This window comes from Stegostoma tigrinum, chromosome 11 (assembly GCF_030684315.1).
Source record: "Stegostoma tigrinum isolate sSteTig4 chromosome 11, sSteTig4.hap1, whole genome shotgun sequence".
NCBI lineage: Eukaryota > Metazoa > Chordata > Chondrichthyes > Orectolobiformes > Stegostomatidae > Stegostoma > Stegostoma tigrinum.
The window spans coordinates 55,180,686-55,206,404 of record NC_081364.1 but is presented as its reverse complement, the minus strand read 5'-3'; the positions used below and the strand labels follow the sequence as shown (position 1 = coordinate 55,206,404).

The window sequence follows — 25,719 nt, the reverse complement described above, 5'->3', positions numbered from 1 at the left end:
TTGAAGAGAAGAAGGCTAAGAGGGGATTTAATAGAGATGTACAAGATGATCAGAGGATTAGATAGAGTGAGAGTCTATTTTGGAGGATGATGACTTCAGCTTGTACAAGGGGGCATTGAGGGGTGGTAGATTTAAGACAGATGTCAGAGGCAGGTTCTTTACTCAGAGAGTGGTAAGGGCATGGAAGGACCTGCCTGCCAATGTAGTTAACTCAGCCACATTAGGGGCATTTAAACAGTCCTTGGATAAGCATATGGATGATGATGGGATAGTGTAGGGGGAGGGGCTTAGATTAGGTCACAGATCGGCGCAACATCAAGGGCCAAAGAGCCTGTTCTGTGCTGTATTGTTCTATGTTCTATTACCATTTCAAGGCCAGATTTGAAGAAGAGTCACTGACCTCACTTAACAGATACTGCCAAATCTGCTGAGTTTCTCCAGCATTTTCTGTTTTCATGTCTTTTAATTAATTAGAATCTCTACAAATGTCCATGAATTATTTCTCCTGATAATTGTTTCTAAAACCTTCCCACAACTTGTGTTAAACAGACTGTCCTGTTATTTCAAGGAAGCTGTTTGCATCCTTGAAAGAAGGTGTCCAGTTGGCCACTTCCTGATTCTCAACCATATCTATTGAATTTTGGAAAATTATTGCAAGTCCCTTTGAGATCTCTACTCGCATTTCTTTTAGAAAACTGGGATGTATGCTATCAGAGTATGTGACTTATTAAATCTAAGAATAACCAAGTTTCTGGTGCATTCTGCCTATCGATATTCATTTCATCGTTTAGCTCTCTAATATCTGTTTCTGAAGGCATTTTGTTAGCATTCTCTTTTAAGAATATTGCTCTATATCTAAATTTTAATCATCACCAAAATTGTACAAGTCCCTCTAAAAATATTCTACATAAACATATAACAATATTAAGTTGTTTTACCTCCAGCTCAGCCTCCTACTAAATGTACTGCAGCTGTGTTCATTTCTAAAATTACCCATCCCAATATAGTTTCATCTGAGAAACAGAATTAAATAAATATTAATTGACCAAATGCAAAATTGCATTCTTAATAAAGTACCATGCATGGAATGTTCAGTGCGTTAAGACTTCAAATTTTTTTCGTTCCAGAATGGTCTCAGCGAGATCTGGAACGAGCAGAGAAGGTCAAATTCTGCCGACAATATATCATGTTCTATGATGAGGATTCTATTGTGTACACAGGCCCTTCTGGAAACTGCACAGAGCTGCAGGGCGAGTAAGTAAAATATGTATTTGTCCATTAACTGCTCCACCTTTTTAGAGCTCTGAAGGTTTGATGAGCATTTGAGGCATCAGCTCAAGTAGATCCTTACTGAGCTAACTAAACGAGGTGACTTTAAGGTACCAACATGCCCATCACTTAAGCACACTCCCCGCGCGCACCCCCACCCCCCACATTGTTTAAAGATCCTACATTCAATGATGCAAACATTGCATGTTGGATACCATAGGATGGAGCATAAAATTACAAAGAGACATTGATAGATGAAATGAGTAGACAAAACTGGTGGATTAATTCCAGTGCAGTTGAGTGTGACAAAGGATTCACCTGAGTATTTCTAAATCATGAAAAGATAGGGTTCCAAAGAGAGTGTGAAGTCAGTATACACGGATCATCTAAATGTTGTGATCAGGTACAAAAGGGAAAATGAATATTAAACGTCAAATGTGGAGATCTAGAATGCGAAAGGAAACCTATTTGGCTTTAGTTACAGACTTCTGGTTAAACAATGTCTGGTGTACTGTGTACGGTTCTGAGCACAAGAAAAAGAGTGTGGCCTTGGAAGGTATGTAGCATAGATAAGATAGAATTTTTCAGTGCTTTCAAGGATTAAATTATAAACAGAGAGTAGATTCACTGGAATCTAGAAGGATAAAGGGTCACTTCCTTTAGGTTTTTAGGACTTTGAAAGAAATTTATAGTTTGGATTGAGATAAACATTTCATGTCAGCAGAGGGGTCTAACAAGGGAATGAAGCCTTAAAATCAAAACAAGATTGTTCAAGAGAAAAGGTAAGGAGCACTTTTTCACAGGAAATTGTAGAACTTTCCCTCAAACAAAAAAAAAGTTCAGTTGATGATTTTAAAATCTAAGACTGATAAAGATTTTGCTAACCAAGAGGATTGAGGAAAATTCAGCTGAAAAACGTAGGTGGAATTGGGATGCAAATCAGTCATGATCTTGTTGAGTGGCAGAGCAGACTCCCATTCATTAATTCCTAAGCCTGTCCTATGTTTACTCTTCAACAAACATAACCATCTACTTAGTGTATTGTTATTTGCAATCCTGATGTGGTTACACTCAAACTAAAAATGTGCAGTGCAATTACAGTATCTTTCTTCTGTAGGCTATTAAGCAAAGAGTCTCCATCTGGATTTTTAAAAGCTGTTCTCCGTGAGCACACTAACAAGAAGGGAGAGGAGAAGCAATTTCTGGAAGTAAGTTTGTAACCACAAGTTATCACTTAGTTTATAGTTGCTTATGCCTCAACCCCTACCTCTGAAAGGCATTGAAACTGAATGTGGAGCATTGGTCTATTTGACGAGCAGCCAAGAGTGAAAACTTTTTCATGTGCATTTGTTACTGTAGTAAAAATTATTCTTCAAATGACCTTTGTTTATTATGTATTCTTCAAATATTTTCAAGCTGAAATTTCATTTCTGTAAGTCCTGTATTAGCAACGCTGATCGCTGTTTAGCTGGACCTCTGAGCCTGCACCTTGGAGGGAATATTAATTCTGACCCAGTGACCTTAAGGAATCAGGATGATATATGACTTGCAGGGGAATTTGTAGATGGTATGGGTGTTTCCATGTATCTGCCCTTCTAGATGGTGGAGGTTGTGGGTTTGGTAGCTGTCTTCAAAGGAACCTTGGTGAGTTACTGCAGTACATCTTATTGATGCACAGACTGCTGCTACTACTGTGCATTGGTGGTCAAGGGTGTGAATGTTCAAAGTAACGAATCGTATGCCAACCAACTGGGCTGCTTTTTCCTGGATAGTTGCAAACTTAGTGTTGTAGCTGCACCCATCCAGGAAAGAGGGGAGTATTCCATCAACCTGCTGATTTGAGCCTTGTAGAGTGGACGGGTAGGGGTGCAGTCCCTTCAAGACAGTTGGTTAGGTAGTCCCGAGCGTTGGAGCTTGAGTGTCGTCTAGAACCAGCTGTGGAGGTTTGAGCGTCATTAATAGGTTCCTGTTCACAATTATCACATCTACCTGATACAGAATTCCTGGTTCCAACCAAACCACCAACATAACTGGCGATGAGAGTGGGATCCAGCCCACTAGTTGCATGCAAATGCCATTTTTTTTTGGTCCAGAGGAGATGTTGCCTGGACTTCAAAAACAGTGTAAGGAGGTAACATTTAGGGAAGTAGTTACAAGAGGACACCGGGTCCACACCAGGGTACTTGAGCTGATGACTGAAGAAAAGACTATGCACCTGGTAGCTAGCAGTATCGTTGAGGAGAGTGGTTACAAGGGGACATGGGCTGCAGGCAGTGCCAGGGAGGAATGGTGCACTATCACAAAAGCTGTTGAAGGAGTGGCCAGTGTGGAGATCGTTTGTTGAGGGGCCTTGCGCTGCGAACAGTTACTAAACTCGAGTGGCAGGAAAAATGTAGTATGCAGTAACTATGTAGTTAAAGGTGAATACCTTGCATTATTTGGACCCTCCTTGTCACAAAAATTAAGATTGAACATGAGTTTTCAAATGAGCCTGGCCAAGTACAAAGAGGTCTTCAAAGGAAAAGAAATTTCCAGAAATGGATCTGTTGCAGGCCTACCCACGGATAGGAGTTGCAAAGGAGTCTCAGCTGCTGCCGACAGTGACACATGAGGGCGCCTTTTCCACTACAAGTGACTTCCTTTTGGCATCCTGTCAGTGCCGGCTCTGTTTCAGTGGGCCGTGGATCAAATATTAAGTGGGTTACCAGATGGAGAGATTTGTTCAAACACTGAAGCAGACCTTAAAGGCTTCAAAAGCGGTGGGATCACTAGGATGGCAAATCAACAAGTTCCTCAGCATGTATAGGAACACATCGCACGTGATGATCCAGTTTTCACTGCATTCTTAATATTCAGCTGCCAGCTGAGAACCATGTTTGACTTACTGTCGCTGGAAGAGACCAGAGATGGGGTGGAGCAAAACCAAGGAGGACAACTGGCTAGAAGGATGGGAAGCTCAAAGTTGACGGTATTCCAAAAGGAGAGACCGTGTTGACTCAACATTATATGTCTGGAAAAATGCATCCAAGTGGTGGTGGTGGCTCAAAACAGGACCATTGTTATATATGGTACATACTAAGGATGAACTAGTCTAGGGGAGACGTGGACTAGCTGGTCGCTGTGTCTCAGCAAAAGGGGTGCCCCTTAGAGAACCAAACCAGTCCACGTGGGACCAGTGGTCTTGACGGAGTCACGTGTCTGCAAGGGAGGAGACAACGGCACCAGCACACGGCAACAACAGCTAATCAGAGGGACACATTGCTGAACTAGAGGAGCTTCTTTGGGGAAGCGATGACCTAGTGACGTTATCACTGGACTGTAAATCCAGAGACGCAGGAACGGTCCAGGCATTTGGGTCTGAATCCCACCTTTGCAATTTTGAATTTAAATTCAGTAACAGAACATCAGGAAATAAAAGTCTAATGATGACCATAATGCATTGTAGATTGTCAGGAAAAACCGATCTGGTTCACTGATGTCCTTGAGGGGAAGGAAACAGCCATCCTTACCAGGTCTGGCCTACATGTGACTCCAAACCTACAGCAATGTGGTTGATAGTTAACTGCCCTCTAGGCAATTAGGGATGGGCAATAAATGCTGCCTAGCCAGTGATGCCCTCATCCCATCAATGATATTTTCTAAACAATCCACTTTCATTCCTTGAATTAGACCATGGTGCTAGTGGCTTGTGAAAAATAACATGCATCTTTTCTGCAGTTTTCCATCGATTTTTAAGCTGATGCTCGGTCATTTTCTGATATTTCTTTTATTATTCTGTCTTCGGACCCAATGGTGTTACTTGAAACTGACTGAAATCATCATCTGTGATCACTCCTTGGGTAGCTTATGCTGCATTATTTTTCTGAAGTTTTGTAAACCAAAATTTATTTAGAAACTTTTGCTTTCATCTTCCCATTCTTAGAATTGTTGCACACAGAAGGAGGCCTTTCGGTCCATGGTCCTACATTGGCTATGCAGCAAGCATTATGATTTTGTGTCATTTGACTCTTTGCACCTTCACACATTGGGTGATTACATGCCCCCTTGACTGCCCCAATTGACTTTTGTATCTACAGCATTTCCAGCAATGCATTCCAGATCCCAACTACTTGTGTTTAAAAAAAAACTTTCTCGACCATATTTGCAAGCCATGTTAATTCTGTGAAGAGGGCAGTGTATTGATTTGGATTTGAAACTGTATTTATTACAATTATTGAACTTCTGTCTGTTGTTGCCTGCACTCTGATTGCACTTTCAGATCTGGAATAAAAACTCCAAGGAGAAGAGTATTAACCTGACTGCACTTGACAAGCATGGCAAGGTGTATGAAGATGGTAAGACTATATTTGGAATCAGTGATATTTTTCCCAAAAAATAATGCTTTGTTCTGTGTATTCTTTGAGACCAGTAGTGTATACCATTCTTTGCATACAGGAAGTTAAATAAATTTGTTCTCTTATATATTCAGCAAAAGCAGACAATGACAGAGTCGGATTTAGCTTTAGGTATTATAAATTTGCATCTATGACTTGGGAGAAATGGAAAGAAAAAGCAGGAGAAAATTACTACAGAGATAGTGGGAACTGCCAGTGCTGGAGAACCTGAGATAACAAGGTGTAGAGCTGGATGAACACAGCAGGCCGAGGAGCAGGAAAGCTGACGTTTTAGATCTAGACCCAAATCCCCTCCCCCTCCCCCATTTCCGAAGAAGTGTCGAGAGCCGAAATGTAAGCTTTCCAGCTCCTCTGATGCTGCCTGGCTTGCTGTGTTCATCCGGCTAAACACCTCGTTATCTCAGGAGAAAATTACTGTTTTATTTTAGAAAAAGCAGCAGCTATCCTATTGTGCATTCTCTTAGATCTGACAGCCTTACATTCCAAATGAACTTTGTACAAAATTTTGTTTCGTCAATGTAGGTCTTATCATGTTCCAGTCAAGGAATAAGAGCCTATGCTTTGCAAGATTCAATGTTGACATGGAGCTTGTAACATGCATTAAGCTTCATCACAACTGTGAATTATGTTATTTCCAAGTCCATTACAACTGTGGATTTCTTGAGAAATATGGATCTTAATACTGCTGAGTGGCAATATGTGGTGAGGTGATTTATATTTAATAAACAATAATATCAACAGTTCGGCAAAAGATGTTCGAAATTTTTAATTTTGCTTTTGTTGTGAATATTTTTTCCACAGTGAGAGTTGTCAGTGCTGTGAAATGGAGCATTTTGCATTTCAGGCAATCCACGTCAACATCAAATATTTCCATTATCAGCTACTATACCATGATGTTGAAGAAAGCTCTTCACCTTTTAAATGAGAGAATCACGGGTGGAACTTTCTGCTCCATGAAAATAATGAGTTGGCAAGAAGGGGAAATAATTGGGCGAGTTGGTCCTGAAGAGATTCTTATCCCCTTTTCACCAGTTCACCATTTAAGTGCTGGGCGAGAAGGTCCACTGGGGATTTTGAGCTCTTAAAGATGCTAATTGTTTGTGCTTTGACAATGAAAGGGCACTTAAGGGCCTTAATTCACCTTCTCCCCAATCATTTGCCACCTCATCAGTTGGATAGGTTGCAAGTTTGCCCAGCTGGGAAACTATGGTGACCTGCTGTCCAATTTGGCTGGTGAAGCCGGAGGCAGGGGGTGTGGTCTCGAATTGTCTTCATTTGGGAGAAATTGAATGCATTGTTTTGGGTCACGTGTCTGGCCTTTGAAATATACCTTCTAACCTTGCCTCAGAGTATCTACTCCCTACAGCACCCATCTCTTGACCAGTAGGTAAAGATGATTTGCCTTCTAGATCCACGTAGGCAAAGGACTTTTAAGACCCTGAAGGTGATGGCCTTTGGCTGGCAACTCTTAGTGAGCTGTTGGCAGATGATCAGGCAAGTTTTCTCCATGGTTTGCACCCGTGCCTTGAAAAAATATCAGAAAATCGTACTCAGAGATTCTAGACTTCAACTTTATTTGAGATGGATGCCACATTTTCTGATCTAGAATTGTTCTTGTCTTGGATGATCCTTGTTCAGCATCTATATCTAGCTGAGATAGCTTCATCTGTTTTGTATCCTCCACTAGGGATGGTCCACTCCTATCTCTTGCTTCCATAGTAGAATCCTGCTCACTCGTGATGCGTGCTTCACCATGCGACAATCTAATTATGACCAGTGTAGGCCTTGGAGATGAATGGATCTCAGTTGGTCAAGTTGTACGCCAGTCTTGTGAAAACACTTCTTCAGAATGCACAATCCCGCCTGGACTCCTTAGTTTTTACCACCCTAGCTCCTGTGTTACATTTGATGGACTTTTCTTGGACTATGGATGACGTGACTTAGAACTGATGTTGGAGAAGAATCCGAAGTCAACATTCTGTTGATGTTCATCAGCTATGATAGCAATTCAATAAGTGATTGTGATGTGCTAAAAGGCAGGATTGTTAATGCTATCACCAAGTATCCGGGACTCCCATCCCTCCATCACTTAATGCATGCATTTTTCCATCCTGAGATTTTGTTTTCATATAGGTTGTATTTTGACTGGAGTGTCATCCCAAGCCTGTTTCTGCCTAAAGTTCTACCCTCTGCTCTGCAAAGAGAAAGCTCGAGTGTTAGGCGTATGAATGATAGATTGCATGGAGAGGATAGAATGGGAACATTTGCAGGTGGTGTCTATGAGGTATGGTCATGAGATGGCAGTTGAGTACTTGTATTTGGCTTCAGCATGGAAAAAGTGCAACTGGGGAGAGGAATGAGTGGAACTGCAAGATGTGTTTATGTAAGGAGAACTGTCCAAGAGAATACTTGGCAAGTAAGTGTTGTGGGGTTTTGCAACTAAAAAATCATGCCACTGATCTTCGTTAGGCCTGATGAGGTCTTTGAACCTCTTGTAGCAGTTCAAGGGACCACACTTTCTCTTCTCCCCATCATTTCCAGCGCTACACATGTCTTTTTCTATGTTAGCCTCTTCCTCCATCTGCAGTGATCAACATTTACCTGCTAGCCCTCACCACGACCTTCTTGGCAAGAGTCAGAGAACAGTGAACCTTAGCCTTTGGAACTAATACAAAATACAGCAATTGATGTTTTCACCAACTTTGAACCCTGCAACCTTCTGGATTGAACAACAAGTTCAATAATTTTAGGGCTCGAGCACCTTCTCACATGTGCGTATCCAATCTCCACACACCAGATCTTTTGTCATCACATGGGTTAACTTAGAACATAGAACATTACAGCACAGTACAGGCCCTTTGGCCCTCGATGTTGTGCCGACCTGTCATACTGATCTGAAGCCCATCTAACCTACACTATTTAATGTACGTCCATATGCTGATCCAATGACGACTTAAATGTTCCTAAAGTTGGCGAATATACTAGCGTTGCAGGCAAAGCGTTCCATTCCCTTCCTACTCTGAGTAAAGAAACCACCTCTAACATCTGTCCTATATCTTTCACCCCTCAATTTAAAGCTATGTCCCCTCGTGCTCGCCGTCACCATCCTAGAAAAAAGGCTCTCCCTATCCACCACTAATGGTCCCCATCAGTAGCTATTCATTCTCCCAGGCTGACTCTTACCCATTCCTTTGTCTGCCCAACTGTGAGTTTATTTTTTCCCCCGCCCCCGCTGACCCCATATATATATATAATCTTTTCCTTGTGACAATCAGTTCTGAAGAAGAGTCACTAGACCCAAAGTGTTAACTATGCTTTCTTTTCATAGATGCTGCCAGACCTGCTCAGTTCTTCCAGCAATTTCTGATTTTGCGCCAGTTGTATTATTTTGACTGGACATTAGTCATTTCAGGAAGTCTTGGACCCTTTGTGATTCTTGAATGTGTTACTTCCAGGACTTTCTGTACTGTAATGTTCTTTAATTATTATTCTTTATGTTCTTTTTCTCTTTCCCTCATCAGATCACTTTGGCTGCCTTGTGTGGTCTCATTCAGAGACTCACATTCTGTATGTTGCTGAAAAGAAGAAACCCAAAGCGGAATCCTTCTTCCAAGCTAAACCAGAGCTCGGTGTGAATGAAGAGGAAGATGACAGCATCAAACCAGAGAAGCAGGAGAAGCCTGTGAAAGTACAGTACTGTTCTTCTCTCCAGGCAGCTGATGCAACACCCATTGTCACATGTGAATTCAGGAAGATTAGCATTTAGACAGGGGAGTGTGTTTCAGTGAAATGGTTTAGGTTTTGAAGTAATGTTGTGTTATGAACCTGTCAAGTATCATAGCTGTTAGGTGTGAAAGTGCCTTTTAACAGAGACTTGCCCTGATATTACGAATAACTTTTGACATTTAATTCTGAAAGTACTGGTGTCAGGAGAGAAGGAACAATGTCCTTGGAGAGGACAGTCTATGGAGGAGTGCCGGATAAGAGAGGTCCAAAATAGAACTACTGTTATAGCCTGTTGTGTTTAATATAATGTTTGAAGTTTCGATAGTTGATGATTTCTGAAGGTTAGTTCTTAAAAAGAAACAACACTTCTTTCACTGTTCCATGCCACCTGTGATTTCTACTCCCCCTCGCCCTTGACCTTTGCTTTTGTTCTGTTTGTCCTGACTTCTGTTTTTTTTTGTACAGCCTAAAACCCACCAGATTGAAAACAAGCAGAGGCTTGGGAGCCCTTTGTGGAACACCTGTGCTCGGTTTGCACTAAACAACGGCCCCTCCCAGTCACAAACCACTTCAGCTCCCCCTCCCATTCCTCAGATGACATGTCCATCTTGGGCCTCCTGCAGTGCCACAACGATGCTACCCAAAGGTTGCAGGAACAACACCTCCATATTTCACTTGGAACCCTGCAGCCTAATGGTATCAATGTGGACTTCACAAGCTTCAAAATCTCCCCTGCCCCTACCGCATCCCAAAACCGGTCCAGCCTGTCTCCACCTCCCTAACCTGTCCTTCCTCCCACCTAACCCCTGCCCTCAGGCCCCACCCCCATCCACTACGTACTAGCCTCATCCCGCCCCCTTGACCTGACCGTCCTCCCTGGACTGACCTATCCCCTCCCTAACTCCCCACCTACACTCACCTTTACTGGCTCCATCCCCACCTCTTTGACCTGTCTGTATCCTCTCCACCTATCTTCTCCTCTATCCATCTTCTATCTACCCCCCCCTCCCTATTTATTTCAGAACCCCATTCCTCTCCCCCATTTCTGAAGAAGGGTGTCGGCCCAAAACATTAGCCTTCCTGCTCCTCTGAAGCTGCTTGACCTGTTGTGTAAATCCAGCTCTACAACTTGTTATCTCAGATTCCCACCTCTATTCAGTTTCAAAAAGTAAGTCCCTGGATTTGAAATCTTAATTCTGTTTCCCTCCCTACAGATGCTGCCAGACCTGCAGATCTTTTCCAGTACTTTCTTTTTAATCGGCCTTGTTTTGCTTGTCTCGGGAGACTGGATTCCGTAAATGAAAAGCTTATGATCTTAATGTAGATTGGCTTTGTATTAGCTTTACTATTTACAATGTATTGTGACCCTTCCTCCATTTTTCTTTTCTTGGCTTCTGCAAGCCATGACTATCTTGATATTTGCTATTGTTTTCAAGTGGTTGTTCTTGTGGGATCTTTTGAAGGCTATTTGTATATTTTGGATACCAAATCTTGTCTTCCTCTGACCATTTAGAAACAGGATGCATGGACGTGGCTGCAAGTAACTGGAACAGATTTTTTTCTAATCCTTCAAAAGCAAGTGCTGCACCGTGTTGTAACACTAATACTGCTACTTCAGCTAAGAGTAGTTAATTAAGTACTAATTGCAATTATAGTCAGAAAGTTGGTGTGATTTAGCTATTTTGTCTTCAGGCAGCTTGAGCCATTCAGGGAAACCAGTTAGTCTGTCTTCAATATACAAAAATAAACCACTGCAACATAAATTTTTAATTGCAATCTATTCTTCCATGTTTGCTTTTGTGAGCAAAAATTCACACCACACTTTTAAAAGGACAATCTTGCATCAGTATCTTCTGCTCGGATGACGACTTGTATTAGTTAACCAAGGAACATCACTGTTTCAACATTTGAAACTGGGATCATGTTCTTTCCCAATACTTCTCCAATGGAAGTCAGGTTAGTTTTGTAAGTGGACCATGTTTGAAATTAAGGTCGTCAATAAATGAGTCTATTCAAATTGATGTTTCATTAATCGCTTAAACTGAGCGGAAGCAACTTCAATTAGATTTACAACCCAGTGCTTTCAAGAACTATCCTCGTACTTAATTGAGAACTCATTGACTGACCAAATCAACTTCGGTGTTTAAGTGAGTGAATGAGCAATAAGTGGGGCGATTAACTTAGGGGAGAGTATTGAAGGCCAGTTTGAAAACAATAATTGGTTAGATTTTGCCACATGCATAACAATTAGCCAGATATCAGTTAGGAATTAATAACCCTATGATGTCAGATATTAATAACTTTATTGTTTAATTACAAAGGATCACTCCCCAAAAGATTGACTTGTTGGTTACAGCTTTACGCATGAAAAGGCTTTAACAAAACAGAACTTTGCGTGTTGGTTTTTGTTGCTATTGTATAATAACTTCACTGAAGATCATGTGTTATAAACTCCACAACATTCCTTTTTGGATATGCATCAGAATTTACACATCTGCTCAAAAATAAAGCACCAAGTAATGTGGAAAATCTCTGGAGCTTCATGAGTGATGACAACATCTAAATGTTATGTAGTGCATCATTAAACCAGCACATTTTACTTGATCTTGAACTTAATTTATTTGAACATCTGCTTCCATTATTGACTCAAGGTTATTTAAAATTGCACCAGAAATGAAGAATTGTTGGATATTATTTTGACTGTAAATGAATATGATACAGAAAAGGGCCAGATACAATGTCAATTGGAAGAAATAAGGTTAATGAATCCTGTAGTATATGGAGTTATACTGCTTTGTTTACCCTGCAGTACTGATCCTCCAGTAAAGCTTTTTCAATACTGTTGATTTCAATTACCTTTTGGAATTAGAAATATTACAAACATAAGCCAGCTTTGATAGGCTGTACAAATCCGCTTGTACCCTCTGTAAAATTCCAGGTAGTGTTCATATTTATTATTTCTTATTCTGCAGGGGGATGAATTTGTGTATTGGGAGGACTGGGGAGAAACTCTCGTGAAGAAGACCACTCCTGTGCTGTGTGTGCTTGATATTGAGAGTAACAACATCTCTGTGCTGGAAGGAATACCTGAACACATTTCCCCTGGACAGGTTTATATTTCACATCATGTCCTATATTACTTAATCACTTTGCTTCTATCTTTAAATTTGCTCAGTTTCAGAATTTAACCAAAATTGCCTCAAAAAGTGCAAAACTTAACTATTAAATCAATAGAAGCTCTCGTGACCCTTGATCTACAGTTTTTTCTGTTCAAACCGAGAGAAAGTACATAAGGTTCGGTATGAGCTTTACAAGTTACTTGTCTTTGCATTTGGCAAATATTCACATTTTTAAAAATTGTTATATTTTGGTAACTGATTTCAATATAACATTTGGGAATGCATCTATTATAATTACCGCTTTGTTGAACTGCAATCTCTGTGTTGTACCATGCCAAGATTATCAGGATGTTTTAAAATTACTGTTATCAATGAACGTCAAGCTACCTCTAAGCTGATTTTGCATTCTTTTGTAATAGCATCAATAAAAATTGACTGAGCATTAGCCTGCTTAATTTGTTGCAAATGTTAAAAACAAAGATTTGATGGTACTTTAATTTTTTAAAGTAAATCTCTCATTAGTAAACATGCCAGCAAATAACACTCCAGAATTAGATTTAGATAAGCAAGCATTGCGTCTTCCAAGTACAAACCATGCTATGCTGACAAATTGATATCTTGCCCACAGCTCTGCAGTTGTGCTGTTCCACAATTGGTGTCGAATCTTAGACATTTTTGGCAGATTAATTGACTGTGTATGATTGTTTTCTTTGCCTGCTTTTTGATAACTAGGAATATTTTCTTAATTCTGAACTTCCTTAATTCTGCAGTGTTAATCTCGATTCATTCCCAAGTAAGTGAGATTGGCCAGTTTTTTATTTGCTGGTGGGGTGCAAGCACACAATAGAGAATGGCTGCTTTAAATTCATATGGAAAGACTTAACAATCTATGCTTAATGCATGGAATCATAGAAAATAGGGGCAGGAGGAGAACGTTCAGCCACTCTACTGCTCCACCTTTCAGTATGATCATGGCGATCATTGCCCTGTTCTTGTTTCCTCCTTAGACCATTTGATTCTATTTAGCTCTAAGATCTATATCTAACTCCTTGAAAACATTAAATGTTTTGGTCTCCATGTGGTGACAGAGAATTCCCTAGGCTAACTATTCTCTGGGTGAAGATATTTCTCCTCATCTCAGCCCTAAATGGCCTACCTCGTGCCTTCACACTATGACCTATTTTCAGGATTCCCCAGTGACCAGGATTATCTTCTTGAATTTACCCTGTCTAGTCCTGTTAGAATTTTATAAGTTTCTATAAGACTTCGCCCACCTCAACCCCACACCACCACCGCAATTCTTCTAAAATCCTTTGAATACAGTCCTAACTGATCCAATATCTCTTCACAAATTTGTCCTGCCATCCCAGGACTCAGTCTGGTAAACCTTGTTTGCACTCTTTCCATAGCCAGACCATTTTTCTCAGGTTTTGGAGTAGATCTGTAGCTCGGGTTGTGGGTGTTGAGGTTTGTTGCTCGCTGAGCTGGCTCGTTGTTGTGCAGACATTTCGTTACCGTGCTTGGTAGCATCCTTAGTGCAGCCTCCAGTGAAGCGTTGGTGTGTTTTCCTGCCTGGTTTCTAAATTCTGGCGTCCGTTGCGATGGATTGCCTCACTTCCAGTTTCCTCTGTAGTGGAATGTATATAGAGTCGCTTTCAATGTGTGTATTAGTAGCATGCTTCGTGGAGTGCCATGCTTCCAGGAATTCTCGTGCTTGTCTCTGCCTAGCCTGTCCCAGAATCTTGGTGTTGTCCCAGTCGAAGTCGTGGTTCTCCTTGTTCATGTGGATTGAGATGAGTTAGTGTTGGTCATGTCTTTTTGTAGCCAGTTGGTGATCATGTATTTTTTGTTGTCCGTTTTCTCCCTGTTTATCCGATGTAGTGTTTTTCATTGTCTCTGCAGGAGATCTTGTAGATGACATTGGTGGGGAGTGGGTCTTTAGTTAGGGTGAGCACTTGTCGTAGGGTTGATGTGGGCTTGTGTGCCGCTCTGATGCCCAGCGGTCGTAGAAGTCTTGTAGTGAGTTCTGACGTGTTCCTGATGTAGGACTGTGTGCTGAGTGTGTCAGGGCGTGTAGAATCTTTCTGATTCTATTCGCGTAGGCATCTCCTGACCCAGTTCTTTGGATATCCATTATCCTTGAACACTTGAAAGAGGTATTCCTCCTCCGCTTGGCATAGTTCCGTGTTGCTGCTGTGTGTTGTTGCCGTTTCAAATAGTGTTTGCACGCAGCTTCGTTTGTGTATGTTGGGATGGTTACTATTGAAGTTCAGTATCTGGTCTGTGTGTGTGTGGCTTTTCGGTGTACTTTCATTTGCACTTCCCTATTTGCCTTGCGCTCTAACATGACATCCAGGAATGGGAGTTGTTTGTTCTTCTCCTCTGTGGTGAATTTTATTCCGGTGAGGATATTGTTTCTGAGTTTGTGTGTCTCTTCTAATTTGGCCCGTTTAATATTGACAAAGGTGTCGTCTACATAGTGTATTCATAGTTTAGGTTGGATTTGCGGAAGGGCAGTCCTTTCCAGTCTTTGCATCCGTGCTTCTGCTATGTGTGAGGAGATAGGCGATCCCATGGGTGTTCGTTGATTTGCTCGTATGTTTGGCCGTTGAAGATGAAGTGGGTGGTCAGGCATAGGTCCAGTACTTTAAGCATTGTGTCCTTGGAGATGGTTTCACTGGGGTCATGTTCTTGTTCAAGTAGTGTTGTCATTGTTTCCCTTGCTAGTGGTATGTCTATTGATGTGGATAGGACGTTGACATCAAACGATATCATGGTTTCTTCGTCCTCTATCTCTATGTTTTTGATGGAGTTGAGGAATTCTTGGGCTGAGTGGATGGAGTGGGGTGATTTGTTGACTGGGTGCTTGAATCTTCTTTGTACTTCTCTGGCTAATCTGTGTGATGGAGTGCCTGGTAGGGAGACTGTGGGTCTAAGGGGGACTTGCAGCTTGTGCACTTGAGGGAGGCTGTAGAATCTGGGTGTGTTGGTTCCTTCGGGCTTCATTCTTAAGAAGTCTATTTTGTTGATCTGTCCTGTTTGTTTAGGTCTTCATAGCATGTATAGGATTTTGTTGCCTAATTGTGGGCTCGCCGACGAGAACACATACCAACCAGTACAGACTGACCCGACACCACAACTAGGCAACAAAACATTCCGATGCTCAAAAGCACAAGGTCTTCTGTAAGTCTCAGCCTTTTGAAATGGCATTCAGCAAGAGCACTGGAAGTCATCCTATTTGCAGAAGGACCTTGGGCTGCAAACTTTTCTGGTGCTAACATTGGTCTGCTTCTATGCGGTACACTGTAGAGGAAATCCACTTCATTTTCCTATCCAATCTCCTTTTGAGACTTCCAACAATATCAGAAAACTCTGCCCGAGAAGCCATGGGTAAGCAGTTTTGATGGCCAGTGCAAGTTGAGATTCAGCCATTTGCTTTACTTAGTTTTTTCAGTTTAAAATCTCAGACCAAAGTAGGACTTAAATGTAATCTTCTATAACTAAGGCTCGACTTGTTTTTCCACACCTTTTCAGCCTAATTTTCAGTGATCTGGTTGGTTGTACTGTCATGTTTTGGAAATAATCTGCTGTGTAACATGTTGCTTTATCTTTGGTCCCCGATTTCACGTTTGTATTTCAGGCATTTTGGGCTCCAAATGACACTGGAATCATATTTGTTGGATGGTATCATGAGCCTCAACGGTTAGGTCTTGTGTACTGCACCAACAGAAAGTAAGAGAAATCCTCTAATTGAAATTGTCATTCTGTTAGCAAGTAGAAAGACATTCTCTAGCCTACTGTTAGACAGATCATACAGTCACAGGTTACATACCTGCTCTTTAAGCTTGCTATTCTCCAATGGTTTAGTATTAAGGATGCTAGAATTAACGTGATGCCCTCAGGTTGCACAATGAGAATCAAGTTGGGCTCGTGCTCCTACTTTGATGTGTAGTTACTGTGGAAATGCATGTTTAGAATAGGTGTGGCTTGAGTTAATGCCCTCCAGTCAAAAAGTGATCAGTTGCGCATAAGTTTGGAGGGCTAGCAATATCTACAGTATTTGGTACATGTATACATCATTGAGCACTTGCCTTTTGTTTTATTTAAGAATTCCAGCAGAGATAAATACCTTGAATAAATGTGGAGTGGGAGTTAGGATTAACCTTAACCCTATTGTAGGTGATGATGGACTAGCAGACAAAACTGTGAAAATAGATTTGACAGTATGTTGTAAAAATATTGTCATTGGGATTGGATGCTCTATATTTTTATTGTAAAAGCACAGTTAGACCGCATCTTGATGAAGGAATTGGTTATTTGATTGTGGGAAATGGTTGTAAATATGATCTAAAGATTCATACCAGATATTTGGAAGAATTCAGTGTTTTATGATAAGCCAAAGTGCCTCTTTCTGCACTGTACATGCTCCATGACTGTGGCAGAATCAGGGAAGAACCACTGAATTTGGATGTATTTAGATTTTTAGAAGACTTCTGACAAAATCCTCATCCAAGAGGTTGGTAAACAAATGGAATTGGGCTATTACACCAATATAGATTGAGGATTGATTAACAAGAAGAAATCAGAATAGAATTAAATGCGTTGCCCTCATTTTGATAGGCTGTGGCAAATGATGTACAACAAAGATTGGTGCTCGGTGTCCCAGCTTTTCACGATCTAAATAACTAATGCTTGATATGAGGGCTAATTATAATATCGAAAAGTTTGTGGATGGCACAGAGCTTTGAGATTGAGTTGTAATGGGGAGGAAAAGACATTTCAATGAGATTTGGAGAGACCATATGGGCAACAGCATGGCAGCTGGAATACAATTTGGATAAGTCTGAGGTTATCCACCTTTTAGCCAGAGGAATGTATGTGCAGTGTATTTCTTAAATGGGGAAGGATTGGAAAGTGCTTTTGTCTCAAAGGAGCTTTGTGTCTTTGGTCATAAGTCACTGAAAGATAGCATACTTTTGCTGAATTTAGCAGGAACTTAATGGTTAGTCTTTGAAATTCTCCACCCCTAAGGTTAATTAAGTGGGATCAAGACAGTAAAAGATTTTTAGTTACTAATAAACTTGAAGGATATGGACACAACGCAGGAATGTGGCATTGAGATAGAAAATCGGTTTTCTAGAATGGTGGTGCGGGAGGGTCAAGGGTTGAATGACCTACTGCTGCTATTGTGTTCCTCAAAGAGTAAAGGGTAGGTTTTATTTTTTAAAAAAGCAAGGCATCTTACGAGCTAGATGTGCAGTCGTATGTATTTGTAGCTATAGAGCATAAATTATTGAGTGTCTTACAGCCTGCCTGCTACAGTTGTGAAAATATCCATCGCAGAACCACCTACAGGAGTTTTCAAGGTCATTATAATGAGACTGGTAATATTTCCAATGAATCATAGACAATTGAACACAAATCTGGTCTATAAAAGCTTATTTTTGTTAATGATATTGGTACAATAACAAATGTACAAAATGCTCTCCACAACTTTCCATTTACATAATGTATTTCTAATGACTTTTCACAATATTTATAGATCTTCAACTGGCTAGTATGGTTCTTGTCTTGTACATTCTCGTGCTCCTGGCCAGTGTTTTTATTAAAGTACACTGTGTTATCATTGCGTTAATCTGTTCTACCTGCTTCTAGGTCTGGACTATACTATGTGGATCTGACTGGTGGTAACTGTGGTAAGTGACTCAATTTTAATGAAATATTTTTATTCCCCTCTTCATATTGTTTACAGAGGTTTATTACCTTTATAAACAGAAGACATAGAATTTTACAGCAGACTGGCACAAACCCTGGTGGGTGAATGCTGCTTTCAAGTTGAATCCTAGAGCCTAGGTCATGTAGTTGAGATATAGTAATTTGTAGAATGAGAATCGTCTGAGACCACCTTTTTCCTTGCAGGTTTGACATTATGAAATTAGTATTTAACAATGTGGCCTCAGTTTAGCATCATTTTTGAACTGAGGAAACAAAACCGTAATTCTACATATGCAAGTGTTGAGGAAAATGCACTATACAACCCCGGATTAAAGAGAGTCTGCATGCCAGTGTGTTGAATTTGTTGGTCCTTTTGTAAATGATATGCAGTTCTGTGTCATTCTTCAGTCCAGCCGTTGTAGTTGACTGTGTCATCAATTAGAGCCTCTTGCAGAAGAGGAACTTCCCATTTCAGAATGTGAAACTGTGTGGAGTTTGCATGTGCAGTCTCATGACAGTCGTAGTTCCAGTCCACTGAATTGCAGAAAAAGACTGGAACAAGCAAAATACTATAGTGAACACCTCGCCATAATATTATTTCAATTTAATCATTATTGGAGATGCATTGTCTTTTAAAAAATGTTTGACAAATGCTTTTTTTGGGAAGGCAGAAGACATCAATTGTCACCTCAATTATAACACAGGTAAACAATGTTAAACTATGCTTTGCTGTGAATAATCCTGGCTGTGGCAGAATCTTTTGCTTGTTATTTGCAAGTTTATTGTTAGGAAGACGTTGGGATAATTCCAGGTGAATTCCCAACTCAGACTTGCATGACGTCAATCAGAAAAATTCACACAGTTGGGTCTAATTCACAGTATACCTATTGGTTGAACCCTGCCCATAAATTGAGAGCTGGTATTGTGAGTAAAGTTTCAGAAAATATGTTCTTGTGTCCTTTTGATATATGTGCATCACTCGTGCTTACATTAAGCTTTTTTTTTTCTTCCAGTGCAACTTACATCTCAAACAAATGCTGTTTGGTCTCCTCGACTCAGTCCTGACAAGTGTCGCATTATCTACTTAGAAAGTGATGCAGGTGGACCCCACCACCAGTGCAGCAGACTTCGCATGGTTAGTGTTTAATACAAAATACACTACAAGAGTATATTTTCTAAAATCTTGATGTGTTGTATTGTTGAAACTTGTAACTTTGTGTAGTGCAGTAGCAGAAAACAGCAAGCAAAAGAAAAACTGTTAGGTGTATGTTAGGTTAAAATCTCAAACCTGAGGCATATATACTATGAACCTGAGGAGGGGTAATACCCAGAATGTTGACTGCTCCGTTCCTCCAGATGCTGCCTGGCCTGCTGTGTTCTTCCCGCTTCCTGTTTGCAGAAGCTGGAATAAGGTAGACAGTTTTCTTGTCTCCTACTATGAGCCCACCAACTACAGCACTTTGATTTTAACAGGGTGGGCTGTGTGTGTGTGGATGACCAAACTACCCAAGAAGCTTGCTACTCATTTAAATATTTTCTTGAGGCTGCATAATTCAGAATCTTACTTCCATTTTTAATACTTCCTTCAATTGTTTAAACCGAGCAGCTTAAAGGAGTTGTGGTCACCTGTCTGGAAGATATAAATACCAGTTCCAGAAGCTAACTTGTTTCCATTGCCAAATGATCAGACTCCTCCTGCGTTTAGTACAATCAGACTCCTTTCCCCCAAAGCCTTTGCTCAATTGGTCTCGACCATATGCATGAAACATACCTGCTTTTGAACTGCGGCATGTAAAGTAACATTTTCTACCTGACAAAACATACGTCACACAAAAATTAAAAGTTGTCACCGTTTGAAGTAGGATTCAAGGACTGCAGTGTTTCCCCCCCCTCCACCACCATTGATCGACTGCCTTCAACTGCATCTGTTGCACTTCCTGCACTTCTGCCCTCAAACCCCTTCCCCCCAACAAAACTAAACAGAGTCCTCCTGGTCCTCACATACCACCCCACCAATCTCTGCATCCAGCACATCATCCTCCACCACTTCTGCCTCCTACGTTCTGACCCCACCACCAAAGAGATATTTCGTCCTCAGCCCTATCTGCCTTTTGCAGGGATGGCTCACTCTGCACTCCTCGACCGGTCCACACTTCCCACCATCCAAACCACACTCAGCACCTTTCCCTGCAACAGCAGGAGATGCTACGCATGCCCATACACCTTCCCCCTTACCTCCATCCGAACCTCCGACAGGGGTTCACCAGTACATCCTCCAACCTGGCCTACTCTATCCGTTGCTCCTGATGTGGCCTCCTGTACATCAGTGAGACCAAACACAGACTTGGTGACAGATTTGCGGAGCACCTGTGCTCCATATGCTATAATCAGCAAAGCCTTCCGGTTGCCAACCATTTTGTGTCCCCCTCCTACTCCCTTGCTGGGATGTTCATCCTGGGCCTTCTCCATGTCACAATGACACCACACGCAAACTGGAAGAGTAACACCTTTATATTCTGCCTTGGGAGCCTACAACCCGATGGCCTAAACATAGAATTCACTTGTTTCAAAATCATCCTGCCCCCCTCCGCGTGCCTCGACCCACATCCAAACCTCCCTCTCATCCCTGCCTCTTTGACTTGACACTACGTGTCCATCTCCTTCCCCACCTATCTGCCTCAGCCTTCCCACTGACCAATCCCCACTACCCCTACCTGGGTCCACCTATCGCCATCCCACCTGCTTTCTCCCTCCCCAGTTCTGATGAAGGGTCTAGGCCCAAAACGTCAACCCTCCTACTCCTCTGATGCCCCCTGACTTGCTGTGTTCCTCCAGCTCCATGCTGTGTATTGATTTCTTTCTTTGTTCCCTTCACTTGTTCTTACCAATCTTCTTAACACACAGTATGCTTATTTCAGTTCCAGTCTTTAACATTAGGGTTAAAACTGATAACAATATTTGTTGTTTGGTGTACTGACTATACCCACGAGAACCTAAATATGGACTCTCCAGTACCAACTTCCATATCTCCCCGGATCATGATGCTAACATGACAGGCTTGAATTCAATGAAGGGTAATAGAATCTCCTCTGCATACACACTCAAACTCATTAGGTGTTGCAGCTTGAGATGCAGATACCAATAGTTTCAGCCTTTTCTTTTTTTGAGAAACAACTTACTTTATTTTCACAGTATTTAGGCTTTCCTGCTCAGATGTCGAGTCATTACCACTGTACGACAAGGTCCCTTAAATAATTTTTAATCAATGTATTTCGACATGTTACGAGTCACAGGAAAATAAGAATAGGAGTAGGCCAATTATCCCACCATTTTATGTGATCGTGGACGATTGTTCACTTCAATACCTTTTAATCACCTCATTCCCATAATCCTACCGACAATTGGTAATCAGAAATATATCAATTTCTAGTTTATACATTCTCAAAATCTGAGCTTCCAAAGAGAAATCCTAAGGTGCGCAGCTGACTTTTAAAATTTCTCCTTCTCAAATCCAAGTAGTATCTCCCTTATTTTAAATTATGCCTTCTGGTTCCAGACTCACTGACTAAGAAAAAGATCTTATCTGCATCTACCCTGTCTATCACTAAGTATTTACAGGTTTCAATGAGATAATCTCTTGTTGTTTGAAACTGTCGAGAATACAAGCCCAGTTTTCCAAATCTGTTCCTTGGATGGTCCCACCATTCTGGAACCAAGTCTGGTGAACTTTTGTTGTGTTTCCTGTATGCCAGTAATATCTTCCCTGAGATAAGGAGACCAAAACTACCCACACAGTATTTCAAATGCAGTCTAACCAAGCTGTTAGACATTTGAGGCAAGACTTCACTTATTGGCAGGACTTGAATCCTAACCTTTTGGCCTAGAGATAGGGACTTTATCATAGTGGCAAAAAAGCCTCTTATCCTTATTTATGAGTATAGATCAATTCCTGATTGCGATCTACTATCTGAATATGATTAAATATCCATTTAACACCAAAGATCAATCTATTGTTTCCAAGCCTATGACTGACCTCGTCTCTTCCTCCCTGCATAAGCTTCCAGCACTTATCTCCAAATCTGCTACTCAAGATCCATAAACCCAATTTCCCTGATTTCAATCTATGATTTTGGAATGAAGAAAAGAAAATTTCTGAATCTGTGCTTAACTAAAGAAGTTGGAATAAATATCAACTCTAAGGAAAAAGAATAAAATTGCACAGATTTGAGTGGCAGGTCAGATAACTGGTCAGAATATAATAGAAAAGTAGAGAATGGCTAGAAGGTCAATTAAGAGAAAGAAATTTCCATTGGGAGTATGAATAGTTAGAAATGTAAAAAGGGATAGTCAGAGCTTCTGTAGGTATTTTCAAAAAAAGAGACAGCAGGTAAACTGAGTGGTCCTCTCAAGAGAAAGAATTGGGAGTTTATAGTATAATAAGGAAATGGTGGAAGAAATGAGCAAATATTTTGTTTCTGTTTCCAGTATAGAGGATACCTGAAACATTCCACAGCTATTAATCAGGAAGTGAAATAGGAAGAGGAGCTTAGCGGAATTACAATCATTCAGGAAGTAATACTAAGCAAACTGATGGAATTGCAGGCTGACAAGGTGCTGGGTTCATACAGACTTCATCCTGACGTCTTAAGAGTGTACTGATGAAGTAGTTGATGCCTTCGTGTTAATATTCCAAAGTTTATTCAATTCTGGAAAGGATCCATTGAACTGGAAAGTAGCAAATGTAATGACCATTCAAAAAGAGACATAAAGCAGGAAACTATTGATCAGTTATCTCGGCATCTTATCTCCTGGGAAGATGTCATAGCTGGGCACTTCGAAAAGTTGAAGGCAATTGGGAGAATTTACCAAATGGCTAGCACGAGGGGTCATAGTTTTAAGCTGGTTGGTGGAAAGTATAGAGGGGATGTCAGAGGCAGGTTCTTTACGCAGAGAGTTGTGAGAGCATGGAATGCGTTGCCGGCAGCAGTTGTGGAAGCAAGGTCATTGGGGTCGTTTAAGAGACTGCTGGACCTGTATATGGTCACAGAAATTTGAGGGTGCATACATGAGGATCAATGGTCGGCACAACATTGTGGGCTGAAGGGCCTGTCCTGTTCTGTGCTGTACTGTTCTATGTTCTATGTTCTATTTCATGAGTAGAAGGTTTGTGTTTAACTAATTTATTAAACTCGGCTTTTGAAAGAATAATGCGTGCTGGGGATAAAGGAGAGCCTGTAGACAAAGTGTCCTTGGATTTCCAAAAGAGAGTTTGCAACATTGTTATTGCAGTCAATAAATGCACTTGTCAGGGGTAAGACACATTAGCACATGTACCAGTATGGCTGGCCGAAAACTGATAACATGCATAAATTGGTCTTTGTCTCATTAAGATCACTGGTGGGGCCTTAAACCTTTTACAATTTACATCAATGACTTAGATGATGGGAGCGAAAGCATGGTAAATTGCGGACAGTGCAAAGATGAGTAGGAGCATATGTTGTAAATAAAATGATAGGTGTTTGTAGATGGATATAGTTGAGTTGAGTGAGTGAGCAAAAACCTGCCTGATGGAATATATCACAAACGGTCTAAGTCCTTAACTTTAGCAGGAAGAATGAAAAAGCAGAGCATTAATTAAACACAGAACAGCTGCAGAATTCCATGGTGCAGACGTGCCCTCATACATGGGTCACAAAAACTTTGTATGCAGTTACAGCACATAATCAAGATATTAGGATGTGGCCCCTCTGTTTTTCCTTGCCTATGTACTTGCCCTTGACACGTCACATGTATAGCTTTTCCAGTCTTGTTGAATAGATATTAATCTGAAACATCAGAGTGAATTTTCATCTTAGCTTGAATTGAGAAATTTCCTGGCTCAAATGCACTTGTTGGGCACAGTTACCTCTGTGGTGCAATATTGATGTTGGGGTCATAGTACTGGACCTGATATCCAAAGTTGCAGATCAGAGGTGGTTTCTGACTGCTAAGGCAAATTATTTAAAGGCCTGTCTCCATCCTCTGCGACTTTGTCCTGGTTATGTTGTTAAATATTAGACTGTCTAGATGGCACCTCCTTGTACCCCACAGCTTGCTTTCTTGTGCTTGCATATAAAGAAAAACATTTTTCTTATAATCTCATAGGCAAGGAGTTTAATTCATTTGATAAGTTCTGTATACCTTATTTCCTCTCCATGTGCTTTTAAATTGCCATAAAGTTGAGTGGAGGCTGCTCGTGAGTGAATATTCGAGATGTTTATCCTTTATTCTGAGTTTAATGGCCTAGCCAATTTGTTGTTCTCATGCACTTCACGTTTCGTCCTGCTGTCTTTTTTTCCTGCTGGCTAAAATGTGACTCTCTGGAATTGGGGTATAGGATTTCCAAGTCTGGATTTGGTCTGCCATGTTAAAGATTGCAGGTTTACTTCAAATATGTGCAAATACAGCCCATTAACCTTACTCCCCTGTCCACAGATGCTGCCATGCCTACTGAATATTTTCAATATTTCCTAATTTCATTTCAAATTTCCAGCACCCTCAGTATTTTCTTTGCTCCCTTAATTGTGTTTTGTGTCCAGCCTTTTGTTCAAAAGTGCAGTCAGTTTCACACTTCAGGATTTGCTCTTGCCATGTTTCTCTGATCGCGCCTAGTTTTGTACTGGACAAGAAGCAAACCATGTGAATGATAATGAAAATGGTAAACAAATAAAGGAGAGCAAAGGGATTCTGTCTTAAAGAATAGAAGAAGAGTAATCGATCATGGCAATATTTGCTCTTTTTCAGTATGACTGGTACACAAAGGTGACTTCAACTGTGGTGGACATTGTGACACGACCAAATGAAAGTAAGTGAAACTTCAGCAGATACAATTTTAATATTTGTACACCGTGTGATGTTTCAAACTCTCCTGTAGATTGTTTGTTTATTTTCAAAATATTATCAGCAATTACCTCATATATGCGTTCAGAGTGCATTCCAGATCAGGCTTGTGTGAAAAGGCTTTCCTTATGATGCCATTGTTTCTTTTGACAATTACCTTCAACCTCTGTTAAATCCTCCATTAATCAGAGCAGCTTTTCTCTATTCTGTACATTTTGAATATTGCTATTAGATCTCCATCCTCTCATTTATTCGCCTCCACAAACAGTTCTAGCTTCTGTCTACCTCTGTAACTGAAATTCCTCATCGTTGGAACAATTCACAAGCATCTTTTCTGTATCTTCCTTGATGCTTTTACATCTTTACTACGTGTGATACCCAGAACTTGATGCAGTGTGCCTTTTGAAACCAAACCAGTGTTTTATACAAGATTAATAAATGTTAGTTGCATTTGTACTGGATGCCCCTAATAATTGATCCCAGGATGCCTTTTGCTTTTTCAGCTGCTGTCTCAATCTGTTCTGTCACCTTCTGTGATTTATGTACAAGCTCTGCTGATCCTGCATTTTTTTCAGAATCACATGCTTTATTTAATTGTTGTCTACATTCTTTCTGTC

The 25,719-nt window shown here is 40.8% G+C and overlaps 1 protein-coding gene across 1 annotated transcript in view; it reads left to right on the top strand.

Moving 5' to 3' along the window:
- The window catches only part of apeh (acylaminoacyl-peptide hydrolase), a 70,630-nt gene that overhangs the window by 18,334 nt on the left and 26,577 nt on the right, over positions 1–25,719 (top strand). Inside the window, exons 3-11 of the mRNA XM_048547280.2 lie at positions 1,128–1,254; positions 2,387–2,477; positions 5,528–5,603; positions 9,185–9,351; positions 12,362–12,499; positions 16,149–16,240; positions 18,164–18,204; positions 19,237–19,358; positions 25,007–25,067. Of these exons, the coding sequence (XP_048403237.1) occupies positions 1,128–1,254; positions 2,387–2,477; positions 5,528–5,603; positions 9,185–9,351; positions 12,362–12,499; positions 16,149–16,240; positions 18,164–18,204; positions 19,237–19,358; positions 25,007–25,067 (915 nt within the window). The remainder of the gene's footprint in view (positions 1–1,127; positions 1,255–2,386; positions 2,478–5,527; positions 5,604–9,184; positions 9,352–12,361; positions 12,500–16,148; positions 16,241–18,163; positions 18,205–19,236; positions 19,359–25,006; positions 25,068–25,719) is intronic.